Consider the following 21,677-nt stretch of genomic DNA (forward strand, 5'->3'; position numbering starts at 1 on the left):
TTATTTTGAGCCATATCACTCTGACTACCTACTTCTCACATCAGTTCAGGCTATTAAGGAATCCCAATTTCTGAATTTTGACTGTATTCTCAGAGGAGAGGGACGAGGGAGGGAAGACAAACTATATCCTAAAAGGAACAGCTGAAAATACTGGGAAATATTCAAATCGGTTTTAGAAAAGAGAGAGAGCAAATCAGAGAACTTTAAATATTGGAAAAGCTATAAAACAATTCCTGGAAGGGCTGTTGTAAACATTTGAGGTACATATGAAAAGCATCTGGATTAAAAGAAATATGTTCTTAATAGATGTAGCTTTAAATGCTGACGAGTTTTAAGAATTATAGAAATCAGAATCAGGACCAATTAAGTTGAAAGGAGGCTAGATTTCTAATTTTCTAGCAATTTTAGCTATCAAAAGTGAACTATATAGTACCTTGTGAAGTAGTGAATTGTTAATCAAGTGTTTTAAGTTGAGGCTGGATGACTACCTTCTTAGATATTGTTAAAGGAAATTTTGTCTTGAGTGGGAGTTCCAGCTACGAGACCTCAAATGGTGTTTTCAACTCCAGGGCAATGACTCATAATTGCCTTATGATACCCTGACAACTCTCCTCCTTGGCAACTTAGGTAACACTTAATGTCACATTCCTCGTTTTTGGTTTTTTTTTTTTTTAATTAAGTACCATGTAGATCATAGGCAGTTATGGGGGAAAAAAAAACTACCTTAAGAATAGGATTACTCAATTATGGAGAACTTTAAAATAAAAATATACACGTGAATCACTTCTTGTGGAGCTAAGAATCATATCACATATTCATTATAAATCCTTTGCATATAAGAATTTTAATGGGGATGGGGTGACAGAATATGGTCCAAGAACAATTTTGGGGATTTGGACTTTTAATTACATTTAGTACTTTGAGACATAAGAACAGAAAATAGTGAAAATTAACTAGCAGAGCAAAAATGGAAAATAATTTAAGTATAAATTGCTTTTATATAATTAAATATAAAATACTTATAAAAGTAGGAATTATTAATTATAATGGCAACACTTAGTACAGTCTTTTTAATTCTGGCCAATCTAATGGGAGTATAATGACATTTTACTGTGTTTTAATCTGTATTTCTCTCAGTACTAATGATGCTGAGCATCTTTTCCTATGTTAATTGTCCATTAGCATATCTTTTTGATGAAAAGTCTATACAAATCTTCTGCCCATTTTTTTTTTTTAAATTGGGTTGTTGTCTTCCTGTTATTGAATTGCAAGACTTCTTTATTCTGGATACAATTCCTTTGTCTCATATATGTGTCATAAATATTTTCCCCCAGTCTGTGGTTTTCCTTTGTCTTCTTAATGGTATCTTTAGAAGACCAAACATTTTTAACTTTAATGAGTTTTAACTGATCACTTTTTATTCTTTTATGTTCCATGTTTTTGTGTTCTAGTACAATTCATATGTTTGGTACGTGTGTGTGCACATGCACATATGGTTGATTATACAGTTTTATATGCAGTTCATATCTCAGCAGTATATAACCACAGTAAAATTTTCAACTTTATAGCTACCTTTCCTTGAATAGAGCCTGCAGTTTCTAACATTCTACTTAAAAGTAAAGCCACTATTTTATATCACTTTTCTAAAGGGATATTTGTGGTTTCCATGGAAACACATACCTCAGTAATAAGGCATTTAAAATGTTTCAAACAAATACATTTACATGGCATTTCTTTTAATAAACAGGATTGATAACCTAAATAATTAGTGCCCGCCAAACATTTGAAACTGAGATTATTACCTTTTGTAAGTGCCAATGAATTTAGAATAGGAATCATTATAAAGCTAAGTATTTCCTTTTAAAGACCTTTAACAATTCTCATTCTTCCAAAGTTACTTATGTGCATGAAATATTCTGCAGTTAGCAAGTTTTAGATCTCATCTAATTTTCATTGTAGTTACAGCTGCTGTAGAGATATCATTCAAAGTATATTTCAAGCTTTAGTATCTATGCGAACAGTTATAATTATAAACCAACCATAAAACAATGTATAATTTGCATTTACAGAAGAAACACGTTTTTCTTCTTTAAAAAACAAAAGGTAAAAGAAACATTTTAAAGTAATTTTTGCTTGTGTCAAACTGCTTTTCACAAAGACTCAATAATATCTGGAAATACCAATAGACCTTGTAATTATACTCGAAAACATGTATAGAAGAGAGTTGGTTACCTCTAACGTGTGCTTTTAATAACTCATTAGCTAACTAATCAATTGTATAGTTAAATATTGTACTCAGAATCACATTAAGATACCTATGTCGAACATTGGTCCCAAGGAACAGCAATGTTAGTTTTTAATCTACCACCTGTATTATTTTTTTAGGGGTAAAAAGAGTAAAGAGAAAAGACCAGAAGAGGTGTTAAAATTAAACTTCATTCACAGTGCAGAAATGTATCTTATAACATAACAATGAAAGACAATAGCTGAGTCCTTTAGACAAGGCCAGTTAGGAAATATGTATGGCATCTTGAGGTATCAGCCCATTATCAGATAGACCTAATTATTGGAAAGATCTTTACACTGAGTATTCAAATCTATGTTCCTATCACCTTCTGGTCCTAGCTCTGTTTTCTTTTTTTTTTTTTTAATTTTTTTTTTCAACGTTTTTATTTATTTTTGGGACAGAGAGAGAGGGAGACACAGAATCGGAAACAGGCTCCAGGCTACGAGCCATCCACCCAGAGCCTGACACGGGGCTCGAACTCACAGACCGCGAGATCGTGACCTGGCTGAAGTCGGATGCTTAACCGACTGCGCCACCCAGGCGCCCCATAGCTCTGTTTTCTAAAACTACAAAGAGAAATTACACTCCCCAAATCAATTGAACAATAGGAGATAATCATGGAGGTTAGCTCTGTGGAAAAAAGAAACAAAACCAGAAAAGCAATATGCAATCATAGAAATGCTAAATGAACTTGGGGCCAAGGGTAGGCTGCCCAAAAATGTGCCATTTTGGATGCGGATTATTTTGAACTGAAAACAATCAAGGCCCAGAAGATGCAGGAAGAAAACTTTACGGTCCTAGTCACTCCCAGGTGCCTGAAAAGAACTGAGATAGAGAACCTACTCCGGGAAGAGAGCTGTCACCATATATTCCTACATTAGAATAGGAACTAGGTGTGGTAGACAGGGAGGAACCTAGCAAGGCCTGTTTGATCCAAGTCCTCTATGTCCCATGGTTTCTGAGTGGCCCAACAAACATGTGTTTACCAAACATTTTACCAAACTCTTTTTCATCTTCCTATGAATTGCTTTCCTTCCCTCTTAAGTTCCAAACCCCTCCCTGCTTCTCCTTAGTTGAGAATGACCCATACACCTCATGTTGGCTGACTGTCTTTGTAATTTCATGTCGGTATGGATTCCCTGTACATACAAAATTAAATTTGATTTTCTCCTGTGAATCTGTCTCAAGTCAATTTAATTCTTAGTTCAACTAGAAGAATCTTGAAGGTAAGAAAAATTTTCTCTCCTGAACAAACTCAAGCTGGGTCTCAAAACAACAAGTAGACCTAAAAGAATTCATCATAAGGTACGATCCTGTGCTACACATGTATGTGCTAGTAATCAGCACACAAAGATAAGGAAAGTGAGTTGTCTGTAAATATGGAAATGACTTTCATAGGACTAATTATTTAAAAAAATATATTTGTAAGGCATCAATGATTCAAACTAAAGTGCCACTCCAGAAAAGTTCCCCATCACTCTCCCAACAACGAGTCTTATTAATTCCTCAATAATAAAATGCTACTTAGCCTGAAATAGAAGATTAAACTCTTCATGTGCCCAATGAAACACATGCCACTTTGGGGCTTATTTCTTCTTAGAATTAGATTCTCCAATAGCAGCAAACAATATATTAAAAAAAAAAAACAACCCAAAGCATATGAAGTCAACAATAGGCTAATTGCTTGCCTTGCACATATTTCTAATTATGCAAAATCAGTAAAGCAAACAAAGGAAGATTATTGTACATGAAACTGAGGGAACAGATATCTTGGTTGAAAATACGTGCCAAAGAATCAACAAAAAAGAATCAGAATCATGCCACAACCAAACTAAACCAAACCAGTGGTGAAAACGTGTCTCTGGGGAAAGAAAGTGGTAATTCTGTTTATTATAATGCCTGGAAACAGGAAATTTGCACTATGGTAGCTTGTAACTATGGAAAGTTATCTGACAAGTTGCCAAGACAGACTGGGTGAAAGATTCCCATACTCATATATAAGAAAATAGAGTAATTTAGTGGCTGTAGGTCAAATGACTAAAGTTAACTCAATCAAGGATAAACTGTGGTCTTGACTACCCAAACAAACTCTTCTGAGTGTTTTTCCACCAGGTTTTTTAAAATTTCTTAATTTTTGGCATTTTAAAGACGTCTAAAACAATAAGCATGTTGAACTGAATTTAGTGTTTCTGATTTCTAGCTTGTTACATTTTTAAAAAAATTATGGCCTGTGTTTTATCCAGAAGTTCTTTTTTTTAACCAATCAACTCTTTAGAAACATTTAGTTTGTCGAAACATGCATTCTTCAAATGTAAGAGGTTTCAAACATAAATTTATATTTTAATGAAAATTTTCTTTCTAATTGTATCTAAGATATCTGGCTAGATTCAAAAGCAATCAAAATTATGTTAAATATTCAGTAAACCTGTCATGAAATGAACTGGTTTTAAATGAAGTGATCAATTACTCATTTTTAGTTTTTCCTAAAAATATCTTATGCTGTTTTCTAGTGTAGGGGTGGAGAGGAGGCTGTCCTGAGATGGGCCATTTTGGCATGTGGGTTACTATGAGCTGAAGGCAATCACGACCCCGTGAGCTCACGAGAAACTTTTGCCCCTCCCTTAACTACATAAAAGAATCTAAATTGTACAGTTTTTCCAGAATAGGAGTTACTACCAGAGATAAATGTTATATGGTTAACCCATCTATACGGCAGGGCAAATATTTGTTTACCAAACATTAACTCTTTCTCATCTTCCTGTAAATTGCATTTCTTCCCTTTCAAGTCACAGATCCCTATCCCCTTCTCTCCTTAGTTCAGATGACATATATACCTCATTTTGCCTATCTTTGGAATTTCCATGTCTGTGTAGACTCCTCACATGTATGCTATTAAATTTTATTTTCTCCTGTTAATCTGTCTCAAGTCAATTTGATTCTTAGTCCAGCTACAAGGACCTTTGAGGGGACAGGAATTCTTGCTCCCTGCATGACACTACTCTACCATTTTATGAAACAGAATAAAAAAATATTAAATAAATAATTCATAGCAAATCACAAAATTAGAACCTGGGTTACCCTCCATTTCTTAGAGTTCTCCAAATAAGATTACTGTCTCCAATTATACTTTGGAAAGTAGCTATCACAATACAAGTACTTTTACTGTAGTTCACATTGGTATATTTTATTCTAAATTAAATATTCTTATTAGCTTAGGAAGAATTTTTAGAGGAGGTTAAGATGTAAGAGCCATTTTGATTATGGGAAGAAAGCACTTTGAATTGTAATGATCAGGAATGGAGAAGGAGGCTATTAAAGAACTGGAGAAAAGGCCGGGAATAACAGAGCTGTCACATGTACTAGGGAAATCTCTCAGACCAACGGCAGCCTCAAAATTGGAACAGGTGCACTTACATACTGACATTAGGGCACATATGTGTGAAATCAAGATCATCCTGGAAATTCTGGTATATACTGCTATGCCAATACATAGTTTTGATAATAATCAATAGCCTGAGAGAGTCTCCCCATAGTTTTTTCATGTCAAATGGGTAGTAACAGATATTAGTAAATTAGCCTCTATTATTAATCTCCATTATTATTCTCTGCTGGGAAGTCAAGAATGTGGCAGGCATCGAGGCCTCACTGGCATTGCACACATCACAATATGAAGGTAGCTGCCTAAAGCAACTTTCCATTTAAGTCAGCTTAATTTAACCAAGGACTCCCATAATTGAATCTACTTTAAAGGAAGAGTCTAAAAAACAGGAAAGAAAAAATCACTCAGTAGTGCTTACCATAATTCACTGAATGAATGAATGAACATTGTAAGCTTAGGCATAGGGGTAACATTTAACTTAAATAATATAGCATTTACATTATTCTCTCCAAAGTCCATATGGAGCTTTTGCCAATTTTTTATGCGCAACGTATCAAAAGTACTTCAAAAAAAATTGGGCAGGACTAAAATCAAGACTAAGTAGCCAAATTCAAAGTAAAATTAGATTGATAATGTCCATATAAAATTTAATTCACAAGTAATGAAAAAGTCTAGTCTCTGAAAATAACTTAGTTGCTTTGCTCTGAACATTTATTTATTTTTTATTTTTTAATTTTTTTATTTAAAAAAAATTTTTTTTTCAACATTTATTTATTTTTGCGACAGAGAGAGACAGAGCATGAACGGGGGAGGGGCAGAGAGAGAGGGAGACACAGAATCGGAAACAAGCTCCAGGCTCTGGAGCCTGACGCGGGGCTCGAACTCACAGACCGTGAGATCGTGACCTGGCTGAAGTCGGACGCTTAACCGACTGCGCCACCCAGGCGCCCCTGAACATTTAAATAACACACTTCCGGGGTGCCTAGAAGGCTCAGCTGGTTGAACAACCACCTCTTGATTTGGGGTCAGGTCATGATCCCAGGGTCATGGGATGAGTCCTACATAGTGCTCCATGCTGAGCACGGAGCCTGCTTGGGATTCTCTCTCCCTCTGCCCCTCTCCCCTGCTCCCTATTAGAAGTGCTTTTTCTTGCTCTCTTTAAAGAAAAAAAAATGAGTGAATAAAAAACTAAACTAAGCTAAACTGAAATAACTTAGGTCTCTATCCTGACTTCTATATTTAAAAACGAATCACTTCCAATAAAGGAAATCATGAGCTTTTAAATAAAGGTAACTATTAGGTCCTCTAAAATTTGGGAGGAAATTTCACAGTACTCAGATTAATGCATTTAACTTCAACAGTTCTTTTACTTCTACTTAACTCATGAGTCAATCAAGAGTCACCCCTAATTAAGACTTATAGTTCTCTGATGGCAGTGTGAATTTAACACAGGTCTCAAATAAACCACTCAAGATTTCATGTTCTGATTATATCTCAAGTACGAATAGTCTAAATTTAATTCTTTATAAACCAAGAAAAAAAAATTAAGTAAATTAATGGTTAGGATAATACCTTTTTGCCTGAGTTCCCAAGTAGCATTGAGCCATTAAGAGTTTTTTCTCCCGAAGTTTAGTATTACATCTGAGTTAATGCTTCAGACTTCAACATGGTTTATTAGGTGTTTTAAAAATATTTTGGTGGTAACATTAAAAAGTTAAAGCTCATTTCTAATTACTATGAATTAATAGTGATACTTTTTTGGAAATGCTAAGATACTACAGATTGGTACCTTGTTACATATTTTGCTCAAAAATAATGATGAACTGGCTAAAAATTTTAAAGATGTTTAAGATAAATTTTCTAGGTGTTCTACAGGCGAAAGGATGAGGTGACACTGTATATAAATTATGGTATCTTCCCTGTTTCCCCCCAGATTTCTGCAATTGTCCTCAGCTAGCCTGGGAAACTGATTTCATAAATAATTTCACTACCACAACTCAACAATTACTGAATAGCCCCTGTACAGAGTTTATTAGATCTCAAGAAAGGTTACAAAGACAACAGTAATCATGGTTTTCAATTCTCAAGAGCTTATAATTAGGAAAGTAAAAAAATGGGAGAACCACAAATACACATATTTAAGCAAAGATAGTGATTATACAATTTTTATAAGGAATCAGTTCTTAAAACTCAGCGCTAAGGATTCAAAAGGAAGAAAGAAGATGAGATGTTTATAACATAGAAAGAACCAAGCGGAATTATACTATAAAGTTTTATGAAAAGGTGTGAATTAGATGTTCTCCCCTCTGGATTGCTCAGAATATCTTAAAAGGCCAACATTTTAATTCTTTTATTTTAACCATCTACTTTTTTTTTTTTTTTTGGTATTGAATATTGGTGACTAGAATGAAGCCAGTTCTTTTTGATCATTTAAACTGCATAAAGTAATTCAGTCTGTATTAGAAATAGCTCTGAGGGTACTACTATATACCTCAGTTTTTTGTTTTTGTTTTCCTTTCTTAAATACAGTCCTAACTCAGGCAGTTCAGCTACAAATCAGAAACAGACAGCAATGAGAATCGAGGTCAGAAGTTTTCAAGTCCTTTCTGAAAATCACATAATTAATACACTGATAGCTAGTGATGCCATTAAAAATGCCGAAATGTAATTAAACTCAGAATCTTTATCAGTTCGAAATCCTCAATCCAGGTTTTCCAGATCAGTGCTGGTTTACATGTATATAGTAATTCTAAAATAAACAGATTATTTCTACAATTTACAGCAAGTCAAAGTAACTGCATCACAACCTTCTTAATTATAATATTGTTAGATCCCACTTGATTCTACTAAAAATAAGTTAACAGCAAGCATGACTCTAAAATATTTTTCTTTCATGGACCACTTATGCCCCATTTAAAAATTTTTATCAAGCATCTGTGATAATTACTGTTTAATACAGAGATGAAGAGAATATATAAAAAGATAATGGCTACTTAGGTGCTATGGGCCATGAAATACTATTAGAGGAGCCAAGTCTTCCTAGTTTCCACATTCCTGAGATGAGAATTGCTCATACTATGTATTTATCCTGAAGATACTAGCTACTGAAGGAACTCTAGTGACCAAGAAAAACTACTATCTTTAAATTAATTCAATAAATTTTCTAATTGATGATGAAGTTTATACAGGAAAAATAAAGTAATGTATCATAAAAATATTTTATCTTAATAACAACTAAAAAAAAAGGAAGTATTACCTCCTCTACCCCATTGCAGAGAGAAAGCATGGTATCACATTGTCATTGTATAAATATTGACTTGATCAAAATTAAGAACTTTTATCTTCAAAAATCAGTTAAGAGAATACCAAGTGAGAGAATGGTGGAAAATATTTCCAAATCACATATCTGACAAAAGACTTGTAAAACTGTCTTATGCCACTCAGGCTGCTACAACAACTTACCATGTTTACTAAGTGGTTTAAAGAACATTTCTTTCACACAGTTCTAGGCTGTGTGAGATTTTAGTTCTTGGTGAAGGCTCTCTTCCTAGTTTGCAGATGACTATCTTTTATCCTCACATACCAGAGAGCAGAGAAAAGAAATAGGCTCTCCTCTTATCTCCTCCTATGAGGCACTAATCCCATCATGAGGGTTCTCATTACCTAAAACCTCCCCAAGGCCGCACCTCCAAATACCATCACACTGGGGGTTAGGGTTTTAACATATGAATTTTAGGGGGACAAAAACATGCAGTCCGTAATACAAAATATAGAAAGAACTCTCAAAATTCAACAATAAGAAAATGATCCAATAAAAAAATGAGCAAATATTTGAAGAGAGATTTCACCACAGAAGCTAAATGGATGACAAGTCAGCAATTAAAAAAAAAAAAAAAGTTCCACATATGAGTAACTAGGGAGAAAATACAAATTAAAATCATAATGAAATACACCACACACCTATTAGAACATCTAACATTTTTAAAGTCTGATCATAACATATGGTGGTGAGGGTATGGAGGAACTCATACACTGCTTGTGGGAACACAAATGGTAAAGCTACTCAGGATGACAATTTGGCACTTTCTTAAATTATACTTTTTAAGCTACAATTACCACATGACCCATCTGTTCCACACCTAGATGTTTACTCAAGAGAAATGAGAACGTGTATTTACACAAAGACTTATACGTAAGTATTCATAGCAGCATTCCTTATAATAGTCAAAAAATGGAAACAATGCAAATGCCCATCAATAGGTAAATGTAAATAAAATGCAGTATGCCTACAAGGTTTAAAAGGAATGTTTAAAAGGAATAAACTGTTTAAAAGGAATAAACTACTGATCAACACAAGAAGGAACCAGAGATCAGAATCATTGTGGGGAGTGAAGGAAGTGACACCAAACAAACAAACATACCATATGATTCTATTACATAAAATTCAAGAACATGTAAATTAATACATAGAGACAGAAAGTAGATGAGTGGTTGGGTCCTTGGGGGGGTGGAAAGGCAACAGAGGAATGAAGAGAGGGAAAGATTATAAAGGGGCATCAGGAAACTTTTGAAAATGATGGATAAATCCATTTTCTTGATTGTGGTGATGTTTTCCCAGTCTGTGTATATGTATGCATATTTGTGTACTGTGTTTATGTATTATATGTAAAATGTATCAAACTCACACTCTAAATATATGCAGTCTGTTTTATACCAATTATAAAGCTAATAAATTTTAATAAAGTTCTTTTGAAAAAAGGGAAAAAAGAAGGGTGCCTGGGTGGCTCAGTCAGTTAAGCCTCTGACTTCGGCTCAGGTCATGATCTCGCGATTCGTAAGTTCGAGCCCTGCATGGGGCTCTGTGCTGACAGCTCAGAGCCTGGAACTTGCTTAGGATTCTGCGTCTCCCTTTCTCTGCCTCTCCCCTGCTCACAGTCTGTCTCTACCTCAAAAATAAACAAACAGGGGCGCCTGGGTGGCGCAGTCGGTTAAGCGTCCGACTTCAGCCAGGTCACGATCTCGCGGTCTGTGAGTTCGACCCCCGCGTCGGGCTCTGGGCTGATGGCTCAGAGCCTGGAGCCTGTTTCCGATTCTGTGTCTCCCTCTCTCTCTGCCCCTCCCCCGTTCATGCTCTGTCTCTTTCTGTCCCAAAAATAAATAAAACGTTAAAAAAAAAAAAAAAAAAAAAAACAAACATTAAAAAAATGTTTTTTTAATAAATAAATAAGGGAAAAAATATGTCATCATAGGCTTTGTCTATTTGTCACTAAAATATAAGCTCCATAAAGGCAATAATTGTTTCATCTGTCTTATTAACTAGTATTCCCAGTACTGGCACATAAGAAGTACTCAATACTGGTTTGATAAATGAGTGACAGAGAAAAAATAAAATAGAACTATGAATCAAAACATATAGACACCATACTTTTTAATTTCACTTTAAGCCTACTAAATTTATAATAAAAGTATAATAATTTCCAAAAGAAAAATATGCTGAATTTTCATGAATCAGGTACTATTAGTTTTATTCTTCTTCTGAAATAATTTTACTGCTTGATCTCTTTAATATTTTTACACTTGATCTTAGCCAAAAGGCTGAGAAGCAATATCTCTTTAATATTTTTATTAAGAATTACAGTTTCCTTCTTTGGGGGCGCCTGGGTGGCTCAGTCAATTAAGTGGCCGACTTCAGCTCAGGTCATGATCTCGTGGCTCATGAGTTCGAGCCCTGCATTAGGCTCTGTGCTCACAGCTCAGAGCCTGGAGCCTGCTTCAGATTCTGTGTCTCCCTCTCTCTCTCTGCCCCTCCCCTACTCCTGCTCTGTCTCTCCCTCTCTCTCACAATTAAATAAACATTAAAAAAATTAAAAAAAAAAAGAATTAGTTTCTTTTTTAATAACAGCAAACACATAGTACCTACTATGTGTCAGGCATGTTCTAAGGTTCTATGGTCTAAGGATGCAGCATATGGTAATTTATTAATCCCCATAAAATCTTAAAAGTAGGTTTATCTTTTTCTCATTTATAAGAGTGATTAGTAAGAGTTTTTAGTAAAAATATCAATCCTTTATACTTCAAATGTTGCACCTATATTTCCTTTGAATATATTATTTCAATATGATTAGTTTATGTCATTATTTCATCTGAGCTTTGTTGATCACAAAACTTTGTCCCTTCACAGACGAGAACACGGCCCTACAATTCTTTGACTACTTGTCTCAATAATTGCCACTATCTATTAACTGGAGGCAATATGCAAGATGTAAACATTTTGCTACTCAAGGGCAAAACAATGCTAGGAAATACTCAGTATTCATTTACTTGAAGCAGTCCACTCCATCATATAGTTTTCTCTAATTTGGATGAAAAATGTTAATTCTTCTGTCATCTTTCTCCCTTCTCCCTGACTCCAAAGCCTATAGCTATTGGTAGCATCTGAATATATGTTAAAATATTGAGATCCCGGGAGAAAATCAGACCATCGATGATAATTAACAAAAGCAGCTTATTAAAAAATATTATTGCAAAATGGCAGTTATGTACCAGAAAGATGAGTTTTGAAAGGAAGTAACGAAAATGTCTAAAACTATACAGTAGTAGTAGGTGGACAGGTTCAAAAAAGCCTTAAATGAAATGTGGCATGATTGGTAGCAATTAAGATACCTGGAGGACATATCCAACTCTAGAACTTGCTAACAAGTAGGACCACCATGTTTCTAAAACCACAGTTTGATAACATTTGCTCTAGTCGGAACAACTTTTCATTTTTATCCCATTTTATAATATAAATCAATGGAAATATAAGATTCATCTTCCTAAACTTTCTGTACCACAAATTTAGATATCAAGAAGCAATGTATATATACTACTCATCCTGGAATTAAAAGAAAAAAGTTTCATATCTACTTATAAAATGTTTAAATGGTCATAATTTTGTTCAATAAGCACACAAAAGAATGAGAGTTTGCAGGAAAAAAATGGCTTTTTTGACACTTGAAAAGATGATAAAACTCACTAATAATGAGAGTGCAAAATTATAATTTTACACACACACACATTTTTTTACCTATCAGATCACCAATACTCAAGTGGAATATATATGCTGTTGGTAAGGATATGGAGAAACAGGCACTTTCAAGCATTACTGATTGGAGTACAAAATAGTATAATATTTATAGAGGATAATTTGACAGTATCTATCAAAAGTATAAACACATTTACTATTTGATACAGCAAGACCAATTCTAAAAAATCTATACTGAAGATTATACTTGGGTAGATACAAATATCATATATATAAAGCTATTCATTGCAGCATTATTGGTTTATTAAAATATTTTGACACTACAAACTGTGTAATATATGCAAATTAGAATCTTCTGTAGACATAAAAAAGAATGAGAATGCTCTGCATCCCAATAAAAAAGATCTTCAGTATATCTTAGGAGGAATGGCAAAATATTTAACAGTACATACAGCTACCTTTTATACAAGAAAAAAAAAATGTGTGCATGTATGTTTCCCTGTCTATGCTTAAACAAACCTTATTAAGTCAAACAAGAAATGTATAAAAGTGATTTTCTGTAGGAGGTGTAGGGTAAACAGGAATGGGAATGGGAGGGAGACTTTAGAAAATATCCTTTTACATTTTTTTGTATGCATTATGTACTCAAAAAATAAATAGGAACACTCTTTCCTACCAACACTCTGCCATGAGCATTTATAAAAATTTACTAAAGAATGTGATATATCATAGTGAATTATTGGGGGGAAAATCTTAGTTTCCCAAGACAGTAAATTCTGCTGAAGTATTACCATAACTGGTTTGACTGATTAACAATATTCCAGGTTAGTAATTCAGGTTTCAACAGATCTCTATTTTCTTGTGCTAAAAGGTCACTGACAGAGGGGAGAAAAAGCACTGCAGAAAAATTAGAAACTACAGAAAAATATAACATAAGACTTAATATTCATGGAGAAGTCTACTACATAATCATTGCTAATATTTTAGAGTATTGCTATAGAGTCTCTTGTTCCTCTGTTATTTTTCATACATGCTATATTGATATCTGGTACACTGATATTAGATATACTGACATTAAATATACTGGAACATAATTATGTCTCTGGGATAGGGTTATTCTAGAATTTGTAACACAAACATGATCACAGACTGAGAAGAATATAAAGAGGTGTTTGATTCTTCCATTTATTCATTCAAAAAGATTTTGTTCAGTAACTACAACGTGCCAAGCAAGGTGTTACGCACTGGGACTATAGTACTAAGCAAGGGAGACATGATCCCTGCCTTTACATCGCTTAAGGTCTACAGTAGAGGTTCTCAAATTTGGGGCCTCAGGATCCCTCTATACTTTAAAATTTTGAGAACCCAAAGTACTTTCATTTACATGGGTAAGAGCTAACTATATTTATCATCTTAAACATTAAAACTATGAAATTAAAAAAAAACATTTTAATGTTTACTTATGTTTGAGAGAGAAAGAGAGAGAGAGACAAAGAATGCATGGGAGGGGCAGAAAGAGAGGGAGACACAGAGTCCAAAGCAGGCTCCAGGCTCCGAGCTGTCAGCACAGAGCCTGACACGGAGCTCGAACTCACGAACTGTGAGATCATGACCTGAGCTGAAGTCGGCTGCTTAACCCACTGAGCCACCCAGGTGCCCCAAACTATGAAATTTAAAAAAAAAAAAATTTTTTATTAACATTTATTTATTTTTGAGACAGAGAGAGACACAGCATGAACAGGGGAGGGTCAGAGAGAGAGGGAGAGACAGAATCTGAAACAGGCTCCAGGCTCTGAGCTGTCAGCACAGAGCCCGACGCGGGGCTCGAACTCACGGACCGCGAGATCATGACCTGAGCCGAATTTGGACGCTCAACCGACTGAGCCACCCAGGGGTCCCCCAAACTATGAAATTTTTAAAAATATTTAATTCATTTAAACAGAATAATAGTGTGATACAAATAGCATCTTTTACGTGAGCAAATAACCATGTTTTCCAGAACAAAGATAAGCAAGAAGAGTGGCATTTTATTATACTTTTTTACATTTTGCAAATCTTTTTCTTATCTGAGTCAAAAGAAGAAAGCTTGATTTTCTTTTTTTTTTTTTTTTTAATTTTTTTTTTCAACGTTTATTTATTTTTGGGACAGAGAGAGACAGAGCATGAACGGGGGAGGGGCAGAGAGAGAGGGGAGACACAGAATCGGAAACAGGCTCCAACAGGCTCCAGGCTCTGAGCCATCAGCCCAGAGCCTGACGCGGGGCTCGAACTCACGGACCCCGAGATCGTGACCTGGCTGAAGTCGGACGCTTAACCGACTGCGCCACCCAGGCGCCCCAGAAAGCTTGATTTTCATATCTGCTATAGCATTTAATCTGTTCCAATAGGTTGGTTGAAATGCATGAAGAAAAAATGGCCTCACACAGATACACTGCTAGAAAGGGGAGACACACTTCAATACTTCTTTAAGATAATTGAGAAAATTCTCCTTTGATACTATACCAAAACTCAACAACTGGAAGTTTCTTAAGGTTAGTTGCTAGTTGCTATCTGAAACTTTTCATACTCTCCTATATGAAAATCCATACGTTTATCTTATACTTTGGATATATTATGCATGCATGATTATAACAGCATACATTGGTCATTTGGAAACTATTTGTTCACTAAGTTACACAGATATTCCAAACATTGGTACTTTTCACTATTCAGTATAAAAACAACATTCATTAATTTCCCCACTAATATCAATCCCATGGTTACAGATATAAGTTTTATAAAAATTATAATTTTTACTTGGAACCTCAAATTTTTCATTGGCAACAAATACTGTGAGTTGTTTGCCTTGAGCGACAGGTTCAGTTCATTGATTTGTGAGAAAATATCTGCAAAATTACTCAAGCCTAAATGACCATGGTTTGTTAGCCATTCTTTTAAGTCAAAATGGTGTTCCACAATAAAGGCAGCTAAGTTCAGCCTAAAATTCAGTTACACAAGTACTTATGCATATATACCATTTAATAACACAGAATATTAAGACACATACACACATATTTATATGTGTATATAAGACGAATTTCTTAAATCATGAAAATTGATCTGTGTATTCCAACACCTGAAATACTGTTCATAAAACATTTTCAAGGTTGCTAAAATTAAAAATTTACCAAAGTAATCTGACAGATGGTTAGTTCTGCAAATGTGGCTATCAAGGGGTAAAAGAAAATCTCATGATATTTCAAGAGATTAAAAGCTTTCAATAATATGTCAGCATTGTGAAAATAACTTCAAGAGCCACATTCTCTATAATATTCTTGCTTGAATGAAATCCTGTTATGATCCTCAGTAAAGTCAAGTAATAGTATCTATTTCACACAATCTACTAGACCTAACTTTCCAAGAATAAATGTTATTTTAGGCTGAACCACAGAGCATTCTAAAAGATTTACATTTACATCCAGATTTTTTCCATGTCAGAAATCAAACTGTATTAGTTACGTATTTCTTCCTGAAAATGATCCCTTGATCATTTTTGTTGGTTTGGGAAATATTTTTTCACATCAGAGTATACAACTCTCCCAAAACAAGGCTAAAATACAGCATTATTCATAGAACACTAAGTGTTGTCCAAAATTCTTTAATACAAAGAAATTTTATATCAGTGTTCAGTGTTTTGATGCTGGATTTGAAGCTGAATGAGATAAAGGAGCCCCCTACAACTATAAACAACACTGGCCACTCTGAAAAATACTGGTCTATAATAGAGTGGGAAAGCAATTTCTAGACCACTATGTATTCTATGATCACATTTGTGTTTAAAAAAAAAAGGCAAAACAAACCTAGCTATAGATGTAAATATGGATGATACACCCATGAAAATAAATTCATGGAAAAAAGTCTGGGAGAATATTTAAATTCGTAACAATGGTGATAGCTGGAGAAGGAAATTATATACTTGGTGATGGAGTAATAAAAAAGAACTTTCACAGCTGACTATAAATTTCTGTAGTATTTGTTTTTGTTGTTCTAAGAACATACTTATGGATTACCTATATAATGTTCATAAAACATAATGAAAAGGTAAAATATACTTTGAAGCCATTAATTAATATTTCTTTCCCAAATGAAGACTCAACTTCTGCAGGATTATTACCTAATACATGACAAGCTGGGGATATTTCTCAATTACTCCTTGCTTCAGGTAAGATATTCTTTTTTATTTCCCTCGTACTTATGCATGCCTCCATGCATCTTCTCTGCAGTAATGGTTCCCACCCAAGGACACTGCCTCTTCACAATACCAGGCCTCATTCTCCTAACATACATTGGAAGGAAACCTTCCCCAGGATGAGTGTTGGTACTATTACCACAAAAGCAACACAAGGTGTACAAATGTGGGTACTGAGGAGGTGTCTCTTTCTGTGGTTTCCCAAGAGTAGAACACTGATGGGTAGAATAAATGAGACTGTCTTCCTTAAAGCCATGGAGGCATTCGGGAGCCTGGCCTAGGTGACTAGGTCACTAGGCCTGTTTGGGAAGGCTAAGGGCTAATGAATTCAAGCAGGAATTACCTTATCACTTTAAAGCAGACAAGACACCCAGAGAAGTGGAACATTCCCAAGGCATTTAGTATTGCAACATGCTATCACTGTATGAAACTGATCAGATAGTAATTACACACTTACAGATTTCTTGGTAACCAGGACACGGCTCTGTGTATTTTACATTTTGATATCACAGCATTAATTAAAACACAAACAGCCACATAATTAACATATAGACATTATAATGCATGAATCATAACAAGTTATCTGATGGATAATGATTTTAGCCTAAATTATTTTTTTTTAAAGATTTTTGTTTTGTTTTGTTCTTGAGAGAGAGCGCATGCGCATGAGTGGGGTAAGGGCAGAGAGAGAGGGAGAGAGAATCTTTTAAGCAGGCTCCACACTTAGCTCAGAGCTCGATGCAGGGCTCAGTCTCATGACTGTGAGATCATGACCTACACCCAAATCAAGAGTCAGATGCTTAATGACTGAGCCACTCAGGTGCCCCAGCCTAAATTATTCTTAAAAGCTTTATAGAATTGGGGAGTTATTTCATCTCCAATTCAAGTTCTAACTCTCTTAAGCAAAATTACAGCAACTAGTTCACCCTCAGCAATAGTTTGTACAATCAGTTTTATAGCTAGAAGATGGAAACAGTCACATTTTTTACCTGCTCAATTTCACAGATGAGGAAAAAGTCACAATGTTACCACATAGTCTCCGACTCCCAAAGTCCAATGTTTGTTATTCATTGCAGGTGCTTTCCCTTCAATCTTCTTTCTAAACTTCCCGTTACTTTTCCACTATAACTTCATTTCCACCTAGGTTTATGCTTTTGAGTATGCAATTTACTACAAATCAAATTATTCTAATCACGAAGTGGGTAATTTCATCACCTGCTTCATAACTTCTACCTCAAAAAGCCAGGAAGCATTCCCTAATTCCAAGGACACTAAAAACTATAGTTTCTAGCACTGTCAACTCAAATCATCCAAGAAAAATCTTCCTTTTGTGTTTATTTGGAAACAACTACAGATATAAAAGTCATATTTTTTAAACTAAAACCCGGGACCCATGATGACCTAAACCCAATATTTTTTTCCAATTTATAAGCTTTTGTAAATATTTAATTTGAAGATATTAAATAATAACAACTTATATAATCAACTGGTTTTATAGACAAGAATTAAATTATGCGTAGTTAGCGTTGTCCTAGAAAATTACTAACCATGTTTTTAAAAAATTCCCAAAACTTAATCTGGAAATCTTCTGGTTAATTACTAGGTTTGTGAAGGGAAGAAGACAGCTGCCTTTCTGTAGCAGTTAGCAAGAGCTCTAGCTAAATATTTTGTTGACATTTCACAGTACTTGTCAAGTTCATTTCTTTGCCAAAAGAGATGTGAGCTTACACTCTACATGGAAACAAGAGGTCTGGGAAGATAGCATGTCTTCACCCAAAGACCCCAAACTTGTGTGTGACAACAAACCTGGTGCCCACTGGCAATGAGTGCACATGCCAGGGAATGCTCCTCCCTGCCCCCATGCTCAGGCAGTAGACTGAACATGTGGTCAACTAAGACACAGAAGATAAGAACATCTTAGTACCTGTGCTGAACTGAGCACAGAAGGCTGAGAACATCTTAACAGATACATTTCCTTGGAATTTTTCCACCAAATTAAATTAATTGGTGGGCAAATAATTTGCTTTATTCCAGCTGAAGACAGAAACATATTTTAGGGGAAAAATATTATAGAATGTTTCCACAGGGAATAAAAACCCAATATAGGGTCAGGGCCCCAATCGGTTACTTGGATGCTAGATGGAAAAAAACAAAACCAGAACAACTAACACTAAGAATAAAAATATTCAAATACCCGATGATTTCAACTTTCCCAAGGACAGCCTATTAATCTACGTAGAGAATATGAGATAGACGCATTTAATTGATACTTTCACATGAATTATTGTAAACTGATCCCAAAAGAAAATTTAAAATGATCATAAATGTAATGTGGGGACCAATATTCATATCCAGAACTTTAAACTGGAATATAAACCTTTTGTTGCTAAATAAAGGAACGCTAAAATTTAGATTTTGAGTATACTGAAACAAAAATGAAATACATACTCCAAGGATTAAAAGCTCTTCATCATATCCTAGCAAAGACATTCGAATTTTCTTTTATTTTATATAAAGATGCATACTTTACAATGAATATGCATGTCAATAAACTATTAACAATAAATCTTTGGGCATAAGCTTTTAGTAAAAATCTGTACTCCTAATAAATTTTTTTTTTTTTTTTCCAACGTTTATCTATTTTTGGGACAGAGAGAGACAGAGCATGAACGGGGGAGGGGCAGAGAGAGGGAGACACAGAATCGGAAACAGGCTCCAGGCTCTGAGCCATCAGCCCAGAGCCTGACGCGGGGCTCGAACTCACGGACCGCGAGATCGGGACCTGGCTGAAGTCGGAGGCTCAACCGACTGCGCCACCCAGGCGCCCCTGTACTCCTAATAAAGTGTTGATTTGTCTTATCTACACTGGGTATACCATCGTTTCTTACCAATTTGTAGGCAAAATTTGATGCTTTAAATGTTGCAGAGAAATGATTATGTATTACTATGCTACATTTAACGTATAATGACTAAATAATATCAAATAATATACATTGCTTAGTGTTTTTTATTTCATTTTATTTTAAGTGTAATCAGGAACACATACCTGATATAGAAGGTCTTTTTGAGGCAAAGGGGGAGATCGTTCTTCATACATAGGAGGTGGTTTATGTGTGGGTGGAAGGTCGATCCTGCATTAAAAATGTTAAAACATGTGATTGCAACATTTAGCAAAAACAAAACAAACAAACAAACAAAAACAAGGGAGGGGAGGAGGCTATCAAGGTTCTCTTAATTTTTGAGGATATTTTCCTCACACTAATATTTATATTAGTGTATATGCTTAATTCAGTTGTTATATTTTATCATACAGGGAGGAAAAAAACAGGTTTTAAAGGTTCCAATGTTTAAAACTCATCCAATTGATTCATTTGAAGAAGCAAACTCAAATGGAAGCATTTTTTGAAAATTATTACTAAGCAAGTGACCTAATCCATGACCAATTTACTTAAGTATTGCATGTTTTTCCACCTCACTATATTATTATATTACTACACCTACCATCGTATTAAACAGTCAAACATGTGCAATGGAAGGCAAAATGTCGTAAGATTTAAAAAATTGTATCTTAAAATGATAATGAAAACACTTTTACATTTTTGAAATACTTTCAAAACTAATTTTTTAAGTGTGTGTCTGTTGGTTGGTTTATTTTAGAGAGAAAGAGAGAGAGTAAGGGAGGGGCAGAGAGAATCCCAGGCAGGCTCCACACGGTCAGTGCAGAGCCCAACGTGGGGCTCGAACCCACAAACTGTGAGATCACAATCACAGCCGAAATCAAAAGTTGGTCACTTAACTGACTGAGCCACCAAGGTTCCCCATCAAAACTAATTTTCAAAAGCCATGGTCACTCTTAGAATATTCATCATGTAAATTAGGATTCTGAATCTAAAGACCATTATAAATCTTGTCACCTGAAATAAACCAAGGTGCCATTACATCCTTAGGGAATGTATTTTTGCCAAAATAACCGATTTTTAAAAACCTGTATTTTCATGTATTTAAGCATTGTTGTCACAATACAAATAGAATATATTTTGTAGCTCTCTGCATTTTAGGAAATAATTTTTTTATCTATTCTCATACTTTTGAAGTTCACAGATAACTAATTTACAGTAATTATGATTATTAAATCAAACAAAAATGTTACCTATAGTAAAAAATCAAGAGAATGAAATCTATAGAGGCCAAAGTAATTACAAATTCTCTGTGGTCTAATAGCTTCTCAATGTGGACATGAAATAACATTTTAAATGAACAGAATTCAAACAACAAATAAAGATTATGTTTTGAAATTACACAAAAGCCTGAGATAACTTGGGAGCTAAAATAAAGTTAACCAAATGCTAGTTACTCTTGAAATATTAAAGAACTATAAAAGTTATTGGAACTATAAATTATTATGACTATGAACATTAAAGAACCAGTGATATAGGTGTTCACTAAAAAGGTACTTTACAGTCCTTTAAAAGTAATTATTTCTTTTCATGTCATGAAAATCACAGCAAAGTCATAGCTCCAAGGAACCATCAATCATTTGGGTGAGAAAACTGAGGCTCATGGAGGTGATGTGACTTGTCCTTGATCATACCACTACTTTAATCATGACAGAGCTGAGACTAACACTCAGATGTCTTTAATCCAAGAAGATCTATGCTATAACTGTGCCAGATTAGAAAGGCGCGCGCACACACACACACACACACACACACACAGCATTTATGAAGACAGAAGAAATATATTGAGAGACAGACTTATT

At 34.7% G+C, this 21,677-nt stretch overlaps 1 protein-coding gene across 1 annotated transcript in view; it reads right to left on the bottom strand.

The window, feature by feature from the left end:
- Positions 1-21,677, bottom strand: part of NECTIN3 (nectin cell adhesion molecule 3) — a 129,248-nt gene that overhangs the window by 33,304 nt on the left and 74,267 nt on the right. The window contains exon 7 of the mRNA XM_047876145.1: positions 19,965-20,049. Coding sequence (XP_047732101.1) covers positions 19,965-20,049 — 85 coding nt within the window. The remainder of the gene's footprint in view (positions 1-19,964; positions 20,050-21,677) is intronic.

This window comes from Prionailurus viverrinus, chromosome C2 (genome assembly GCF_022837055.1).
Source record: "Prionailurus viverrinus isolate Anna chromosome C2, UM_Priviv_1.0, whole genome shotgun sequence".
Lineage (NCBI taxonomy): Eukaryota > Metazoa > Chordata > Mammalia > Carnivora > Felidae > Prionailurus > Prionailurus viverrinus.